At 44.5% G+C, this 9,621-nt stretch overlaps 1 protein-coding gene across 1 annotated transcript; it reads right to left on the bottom strand.

Moving 5' to 3' along the window:
* Positions 1-1,470: 1,470 nt before the first annotated feature.
* On the bottom strand, positions 1,471-2,878 carry Mterf2 (mitochondrial transcription termination factor 2). The gene has a single exon (XM_051139722.1). The coding sequence runs from the start codon at positions 2,784-2,786 to the stop codon at positions 1,629-1,631; it is 1,158 nt and encodes a 385-aa protein (XP_050995679.1). The 5' UTR covers positions 2,787-2,878; the 3' UTR covers positions 1,471-1,628.
* Positions 2,879-9,621: the final 6,743 nt, after the last annotated feature.

Raw genomic sequence — 9,621 nt, 5'->3', positions numbered from 1 at the left:
TATTAAAAGTTAAGACTACTAGCAGTTCAGGAAGTGCTGTAGCCAATTTTCTTTGTTGATAATTTACAAACATGATATTTGGATGTAGACAGAGCAGTAAAATACAAATACAACTTAAACAACTAAAAGACTGAAAATTGAGATGCTTAGGTTCTGTCACCTCAGTTTGTTCAGTTTCTTTAAAAACCTTTGTGGGTTATTGTTAGGCACACTAAAGTGTGAAAGCTGAGGAGTTACAACTACGGAACTCTTTTCTACTGTATATAGTTAAGAGGCCAACTAAAGATTGCTGCTGCAGGGATCCCATGCCTACTTTGCCGTGCTGGGATTACAAGTGTGTTTAACCACACTTGGCATTTTTTTTTTTTATGAGTTTAGGAATCAAACCTAACTTGGGTTCTAATGTCTCAAGGGCTTTGTTCCGAGCCCTCCCCTTCCATTCATGCCCACCCCACAGAGCCTTCTTACCGCCCTGCTCTGCCGGTTACTCTTGACAAGGTCAGCCAGTGCCTGCCTTTTTCATTACTTCTTCTCTGTATCTTAGTTGCCTCTTCGTGGCAATCTCATCTACAGCCATGGCTTTAAATGCCTCCGCAATGCGATTGGCACTGATGCTTATCTCCACTTCTGACTTCTCACAGCTCTACACTTGGCCATTTGTCTGTTACGAGCCACTTCACAGTTGACAGGTAACTGTAGAGGACCAGGTAGCCTGTACTATATTCCAGACCTGCTTTGAGAAAGTAGGCGAGTGCATGCATTCTGATAATTGCCAGGACAAAGCTCTAGAGGTTCCCAGTGCACTTAGAATTGAACTCCTGCACCTTAGATGGACCAGTGATGCTTCGAATGAAGAGCGCTCTCCCTCCTTCCCTCCCTCCCTCTATTCCCCCCTCACACACACATGTATATATTCAAGTACACACTTGTGACTGCATCCAAGGTGAAGCATGCATTCTGCCGCTAAGCTACAGCTGCCACTATCTGGTCTTAACCTTTTTCTTGACAGACCTGAGTGCTTCTGAGTCCTACTGTAGAACATATATTTGCATTCTTTCCTGTTGCTGTGCAGGGAAAGGTGGAAATCTTTTTCTATTCCTGAGGCTGAACAGAATTCAGATCTTAATAAATCTGGATTCTGCCATGAACCTCATCTGTAAAATGAGGAACATAATAAATGTGTTTCCTAAGAAATTTCAAACTAGTCCTTCTGGATGAGTAACAGTCCTCAAAGATACTCATTCTAAGTGAAAGGTGAAGTTAGCTCTCTCTAAAGGAATGTGGTGTTGGCCTGTGAATGACTCAGGGCTGCGGCTGAGGGAATTACACTCTGTGTACTTTTGTACTATGTACACTTCACGTACCCTGATAAGAGTATGTACTTGTCAGTTCCTCCAAAATGTGTGAAATACCACATTCCAGCCACTTAGTTTATAATGTTTTGGAGTAATAATTCAAGGACAAAGTTACTGTTTAAATACAGTTTATAGTTTAAAATACAGCAAATGAATCAGAAACCATCAATTATGAGATAACTTCAACACAACTGAGAATCTCATTAGGTCCTGAGAATCATTAGTGCTTATAAGCTGAATTGCTTAAGCCTTTGTGAATTGGTCACTTTGCGATCACTCTTCAACATTTAATGATGCCACAGGGTTAAATAATGGCCTTCTTTGTTTGGGTTGCATTTTACTAAAGTTAGCTTCAAACTCCTTTTTTGTTCCATTTAGACTTGCTAGATGTCCATCTTCTATTCTGTAGCCTAAAGAATTCAGCTTTCTTATCCTGTATTGAATTATCTGTGGCGTTAACTCGAGCACCATCGGCGACTCCCTTATTTGAGCTATGGAGATCCCTTCTTTCAGCAGTGCCTGGATTCTCTCTCCTAGAACCATAGCAGGATAATAAAGAAGCGCCGGGCATTTCACAACTAACTGCCGGAGGTCACAGTCTGTACACTCAAAAGTAGTCTTAGTGAAGGAAAGACTGTTCTGGATGCTTCCTGGCTGAAGTTGGAAAAGAAACCCTTTAAGTTTGGACAGAAGCTGAAGAATCTCAGAGTTTGTGAAGCCTTGTCCTTGAAGAAATTCTAGTATTTCATCTACAGCTGTAGGAGAACTTAACACAATGAATGGATTTTGGCTTAATAACTTGAGTAGCCACACTTTGGCATTAGCCTCAGAGCCACCTAAATTTAGGTAGCTCTCCTGGAGAACCCCAATCATTCGCCTGTTGTTCTCTACAGGATTGTGGAAAATGCTAGAGGCTGTTGTCAGAAACCTGGTGATCACCACATTCTTGAGTCCCAGCTCTTGGAAGAACTGAACATTGAGCTTCTGGTTCTCCTGGTCCTTGATGGTAAAGAAAGGTTCTGGAAACTGCTCGATTAACCGGATTAACTCAGTTTCATTTCTGCAGACCATCTGCCACATTTTCCTTTTGCTGTCAACAGCAGCAGGACTGCAGACAATTGCTTCTGGGTAGCGTTCTAAAATACTGGCTATTACAGTTTTGTTGGCACCTAGTTCTTTCAAAATATTTGTAATTTCTTCCACGTAGGTTTCGTCCTCCAAAAGCACCCATCCTTTCAGCCTGCGGATTTTGCTAATGTCCACTGAACATGCATGGAGCTTTTCTACTGTTCTCGTGTTTTCTCTGTTTGCCTGGCCATCCGTTTTGTAGGTGAAACATGCTGAAGGTGGTTTGATTTTCAGAGCTGGTTGAAGCTTTCTGAAAAGGCATATCCTGCAGAGCGGGTATCCTGTCAGCAGCCTCCACGACATGCTGTGGGCACTGGCTAATCCGCAGGTCCTCAGGCTGAGAACATCCACACTGTGCCTGGGTGGAAGGTGAAGACGATAAAGGAGCACTGGCTTTTACAGCAGACACTTGGAAATCTGAGTTCTAAGCAATAACTAGAAATAACTAGAAAGTCCTCTTTCATTGTAAAGTAGTCTTGCTGATGAGCTATAATCCAAACAGGTCAGTTTACTTTACTTGAAATGAGTACATAAATGCATATTTGCTTTACTATAACTATGCAAATGAAACTTGTTTTTATAAATTTAGGGTTAAAGTAAGTCTTAGCCAGGCAGCGTGAGAAGTGTTAAGTGACGACCTTAGCGAAACCTCTGGAAATGAGGTCACTGTGTTGGCGACGGTACTCGTTCGCCTAATGGTACTCTAGCCCATGCCTATACCTGGCTCTAACTCATGCTGCAGTGTTGGGTACGTTAGTTGCCTTCAGTCAAGCACAGGAGTGACTTGAGCAGTGCCGCCAGTGTCCCCAGATATCCCCCGCCACCTTCATCTATTAGCAGCCGGCTGCACTGAAGCATTGCAGCCTCTGCTGATGGGAGGGGCTGCAGCAGTCACTTGAGTCCCAGGGTCCTGGCTGGGCCCACGCAATGAAGTAACAGAAAATGGTCAGCAGGAAAGCACACATGTTTATGTCATACAGGTTGTATACATCATGGAAGCCCATACAAAGACGAGACCCTAAACAGGAGAGGCTACTGTGGTGGACAAAGGCAGCAGATGCAAGGAGCTTAAAAGCTGCGGCATTTCAGTAAGGTTTGGTGTCAGGTTGTCCTTAAGAAGGGAGTTGCTCCTTCTACTGTAGTAAGGCTGGTTTTCCCATCAAACTTTCACCAGCTCTTGAACAGAAGAGTCGGAATGGCTTAGCACCTACTTCCAAGTGGCACTCATTTAATCGTCTGTGTCATGGTATGAAGTATTATTATATCAACCCCTGCACCACTGTGTCTTGTTTCTGGTAACATGCACATGCCCTCGGGTTGGGTAAATGTTCAGTTCCTGGAAGTGTTGTTGGAGTGTCAGTCCTGCCATACAGTGCTGTGTCCTTTACAGCTTCCTGTACTCAAAGATTGGAAGGGGTGAGTGCAAAGACAGCCACTTGTAATCCTTGTAGCCACCAGTGCTCTTGCCGTACAGGCTGATGGCTTTCAAACCTGTCCTCATCCGAAGGATTACTCTGAGGAATGTTGATTTAGAGTGGTGGCTCGCTGTTGGGGCCTACAGAGGCAAAACTGTAGGTGTAGCTTCTGTTTTACTCACAGTTTAGTTTTCTTCAGGTCACTCCTAATACCGTGAGGTAAGATAAAAAAATATATTTTAAAACAAATTGAAAGAGAACTTTGAGTTCTAACAGGAAGGAGTGGTAAGTGTGATGAAGCGCAGGCAGATCTGGGTTGGGGCCTCCTCCCTTCTCACTGTGTGACTCTGCGGGTTCAGGCCTCCCAGTTACACTACGTGCTGGGGAGAGGGGAAGGGTCTGCGGCTGAACTGCCTACGCCAGCCCTGGCTGTAACTTATGGAGTGATCCTATAGTTCGTTAGCTTTAGACTAAACATAGTAATTCAAACAGAGCCTCATGGAAAACTTGTCAGAGAGCATTAAAAACAGCCCTGCTCTGTAAAGGAGAACAGCACCCACGCCTTGCAGTGGTCAAATGCATGAAGTACGTGAAGACAGCCTGGTACATAGTAAGTATTTAATAAATGGTAGTTATCACTGGGAACTATCAGGAACCAAAGTCTTGTAGTGATACAACTTTAAACTGAATTTTAATGTGACTTGGGGAGGTGGATCTGGAAAAGGGGTCAGGGTAAGAAGTAGGAGGGGTAAATATGACCAAAATACATTGTATGCATATATAGCATTCTCAAAGAATAAAACTATATTTATAAAAGGCTTTGAAGAGGTTGCTTATTTTATTGTGAGGCACATAAAAGATGCCATCTGTGAGGAAGAGGCCATCCCCAGAGTCTACAGGTGCCCTATCTTTGTCCCCTGCAGCCTCCAGAAATGGTGAGTAATAAGCCCTTGTTACTTGTGACTAACAAATGTACAGCCCATATGCATTAAGGCAAAATGTTTTCTTCTGCTAAACAAACAAACCCCAAATCCTGAGTTTTAGATAGAAGTACAATTTACAAAGGGCAAACGAGAATGTTTAAGTATGCCAGCTTTTCAAAGTAACTCCATAAAACTAATATACACTGCAGAGTTGCTGAATTTCTACGGAATATAAGCAGGAGAAAAACTTACAACCCCACCATTTATAGGTAATTTAATACTTTGTTGTTGTTGAGATAAGGTCTTGCTATTTAGTCCTGGATGGACAGATACTTGATGTGTAGCCCAGGCTAGCCTCAAACTCAATAGCACTCATGCCTCAGATTCTTAAGTGTTGGGATTCCAGGCATGTGCCATGCTTGGTGACAGCTGTTCATATTTTACTATGTTTTTCTTAAATAAGTCTCACTTCCTTGTAATTCTTTAAATATACAGAGCAAAGCTACACATGGGCATTACATCAGAATCCTGTCTACAAAGTGAAACTGCAAAAACTCAGTCTCTGCGCAAGTCCCCAGCAGCCAATGGTTCTTTGAGGGGTGGGGCAGCCCTTATGTAGTTCAAGCAGCACATCAAGTAGCTGGCTCCGTTTTGAGGGTCTCATCTTGCAGAGTAACAGACCACCTGAACCACATTTCCAGGGCAAGGCACTCCCACTGACAGGCACCTCTCAAATGAGCCGAGGGAGAAGGCAGACCGTAACCCAGTTTCTACTGCTTAAAGCATCAGAACAGTCAAGGCTGCATATCTTGCTGCCTTTCTTCTGCCGGGCACAGTGTTAGCAGTAAAACTGGAATGCCTGAGTAATAAATGTATGTTACAATTCCTTATGAAGTCTAACCATGGCTTTAGAATGCTGGAGAAGCACCTAGAAGCGACACCACTTAGGCCAGGTGTGCTGACTATGGCTCGCGCCTGCTGCCGAGTGGCTGTGTTACTTGCAGGTCTGCGACATGATGAGCACCCATCTGCGTGCATTTCATGTCTGCACTTTAAAGTGAGTTTCTAGAATCCCAGAGAGCGGAGTAGAGAGCCACAAGGTCGCTACACTTACAGTCAAGAAACCCATTTCAGATGCTCTCCTAGAGAACAGGAGCGTGTAAGTAATTCTCGGCTGTTCTGAAATGTGGAAAATAACTCACTGGTGAGGTTTGGTTAGCGAGGCTGACCTTTGGCTAATATGTTATTTTTGGTCTAGATATCTGACTTTTTGTCCTTGATAAATCAAAAACATTGACATAAACTAATTATAGAAGAAAAACTTGCATTTTCAGTTACTGCTATCTTTTAACACTTCAAAATAACCACCTTTAAAAAAAAAATCGGGGTGGGGAGAGGTTCTTACACTGTAATTCTGTTTTGGCTCCCAAATGCTGGTGTGACAGGCATGGGTTGTCACCTTTTAACAAGTTATGTAAGGTGTTAACCGAGGCATGTAGGATTTCAACCATGTTCAAGCATATAGCTCAGTGGCAGAGGGTACTTTGGCCATGCTGTATAACTTTTAGGCACTACATCTAAGACTTTTCCTGTACTCATGAAACAGTAACCCTCCACTCCTGCTCCCACACCTGGAAAGCTCTTCTCCACTTTCTATCTCCACTCCTCGGTAGGTCATGGAAGTGAAACATATCACACTTTTTTTTTTTAAATTTCTAACTTATTTCATTTAGTGTAATGCTTTCAAAGCCCATTAATGCACAAGTGCCAGAACAAGGCACATTTCTCTTCAGTTGTAAGAGGTTTTCACAACAGATTTTTTTTTTTTTTTTTTTTTTTGGTCTGCGTGTATGCTTACGAGTGGGTACCCATACAGAGGTCAAAGAACAACTTGAGGTGTTGGTCCTCCCCTTGCACCCTGCCTGAAGCAAGGTCTTCCCATCACTTAGGATGCCTCCCCCTCACACTTTCCACGCAGGCTTTGATTGTAGGCAGTCTCCTTCCCTGTCTGCCTAACTTGCAATTCCTTGCACTGGACAGGGTGCTGGGACTCCTAGCCTGTGCTGCACACGTGGCTGTTTCTGTTGGACCGTCTTAATCTGTAGGAAACTCCCTCTTGAGTGCTGTCTTCTGATGGGTAGTTTCAATTCTGGGCTTCTGTAGTTTCCAACATCTTTTGACCATTTGTTTTTCAAAATATTGTCTTGCCTGACCTCCAGGCAACTCTAGGCTCCTTGCTCTCCCCACAACTCTACTCTGTCCACCCTGTATCTGACCCCTCTCAAGGCTCATCTTTAGGCTTGGTAGCCTGAAATTCCAGCACTAGGAACGCTGAACTATGAGTTTTAGGCCAGCCTGGTCTACCTAGAGTTTACAGGTCAGCCTGGACTACAAAGTAACAACTTGTCTCAAAAAACCAAACTATATTGCAGTGAAAAAAATAGAGACCAGGAATTTGAGAGCAAGGTGTGTGTGTGTGTGTGTGTGTGTGTGTGTGTGTGTGTGTGTGTGTGTGTGTGTGTGTGTGTGTGTGTGTGTGTGCGCGCGCGCGCGCGCGCGCGCGCGCGAGTTTGGGAAGGGCTGGAGGGAGATAGGTGGAAACATTGTAATTATATTTTAATTAAATGCATTAAAAAGATGGACAGGTTTTTCTAATTAAAAAAAAAAGTAAATATCCATTCCCTCTTACCTTAAAATCCCTCCTGAAAGATCCCGTCCTTGTCCAGGGCTTCAGTCAGTTCACTTGGGACTTATTTGTAGTTTCTCAAATGTGATCCTGTCACCTCTCTGTGAAAGACTTTTCAGCGGCCCTTTGGGACAGACACAATAATTTGTAGGCAAGACTCTGGGCTTTGTTGCCACCCGAATCCCCATCTGACAAACGGCAATCACTTCTCAGTCGCTGGGGTTGCCACTAACATAGTCTTCAGAGACCATGGACTATTCTCACTGTGCTGTCAAATAACTCCCGGAACTAAGTGTCACTTTCTCAAGGAACCACCTCAAGTCCCCATTATCGGCTTCTACGGCACCATAGACAGCAAATGTACCTGGGTTGGCTGTGACTGTTCACGTTTCTGCTTCAATACCCGACCGGGGCAGACCCTTTGCACCCCCATATTCTAAGGAGTCAATTCCCTGTCTTTCACGGGCTGGCATCACTGACTCTGGGAAAGTGGGGGGCAGGCCCCTTCCTGTGTGCTTTCGATTTCACAGTAGCGTTTATACAATTGTTTTTTGTTGTTTTTTAAGCTCAGGCTGCCATCAGGGATGCTAGACACTAGCTCTCCTGGGGAAACAATTCATACGTCTGTTGGGATCATTGAGAATGTGAGAGTTCCAGAAAAATAAGGCCCACCACACTTTTTTCACTTCAGGAAGCATGGGCAGCCTGTAGTATCTGTGTAGGCACGGGAGGGTAGAGGCTAAAGACTGTGGTTCATTTCCTGTAATGAGCAAAGAAACATGATCCACAAAGCAATAACATCAAATTAACAATTCAAGACCATGAAACAGCGCAGAGGGCAAAACTGAGTTGCGTCAGCGCAGCCACGCTGCCTCGGGATTAATTCCTGATTAGCCGTGACTTCAGGAAGTTACCGCATCTTTTTCTGTATCAGTAGTGTGGGCATTAGGAACAGTGGAATGCTAAATGAGTTAATAGTGAAAGTCATTCAGAGTATCAAAGCAAAATAAAACAAAACCCGCACATCTACTGCTCCACCTTAAAGATAAAGTCAGGATGCAGGTGTAGCTTGCCCAAGACTGTCCATCTGATAATGGCAGCCCTGTTCTTAGCCCTGGGTCGAAGGGACAGTAATGCTGTTGGTAAAAAGGTCACCTAGTATTGCTCTCTACAGTTTCACGTCTCTTAAGCAATCTTGATGCTTAAGCACCAATTAGGTGCTGATCTGACAGTTTCCAGTGAATCCCAATTTTGCAAGCAAAGAACCACAACGTTGGTCAGAGTAAGAGCACTGCCAGGCCCTTACAGAGGGCTTCCTCCCTTTCCCCAGAGACACTTCGTACCCATGTTCTCGTTGAGCAGCTGCTAACCCTGACCGTGGTGGGCTGGCATGAGACTCAGCCCGGGCTGGAGGAAAAGGGTGCTCACCTGAGGGCAGCAGTGCAAGCACAGCCGGGAGCCCCCAGCTTGGCTTTGTGCATTGCTTTCTCACCCTGCTCTGCCGGCCTTTTCACCCTGGAAACAGATGGGCTGGTAACCAATGAGAGCTCGGGAAACGGAAGCCGGAAGTCACGCCCCCATCCCTAAGCGTAGCCAATTAGAATAAGGGTACAGGCTCCCGGGGGAATTAACGTGCCACGCAACAGCCTATTGCCTCTCCTGTCACCTGGCGCTTGTCTGAGCGAACGCTGGTGATTTGGTCGCCTTGCCCCTTAGACGATATCACAACCAGTTAAGCAGGGGCGCAGGGAGGGGAGGAAGAGAAAGAAAAAAGAAAAAGATGCTGTTGTCTGTAAGATGGAGCCATTCAGAATTTTCTGAAGTTTAAAACGTTGAAGCCTGACTTTCCTGCCCATTCCCACGGCTGCCATAACCACCAGGTCTGGTTTCCTAAAAGCCATTCACCCCTTTCCTTCCTAGATATCTTTGCACAAATAATCGTGCTAAACTTGACATCCGTGATGGATGCCTAAACTCATAAGCCAAGCAAACTAAAGAATCCTCCTCATCCATCCATCCATCCAACAAATATTTACAGCCTGCTGCCACAGCGTCAAGCACGACGGGAAGTGAAACGTACTAACAACATATTAACCACAATTAGAGTAACATGC

This window comes from Acomys russatus, chromosome 31 (genome assembly GCF_903995435.1).
Source record: "Acomys russatus chromosome 31, mAcoRus1.1, whole genome shotgun sequence".
NCBI classification, from domain to species: domain Eukaryota; kingdom Metazoa; phylum Chordata; class Mammalia; order Rodentia; family Muridae; genus Acomys; species Acomys russatus.
This window is presented reverse-complemented; position numbering and strand designations above follow the sequence as displayed.

What these genes read in the sequence shown, in the direction of transcription:
- Mterf2 (XM_051139722.1), bottom strand. Translation starts at nt 2,786, where the DNA reads ATGTCGTGGAGGCTGCTGACAGGATACCCGCTCTGCAGGATATGCCTT.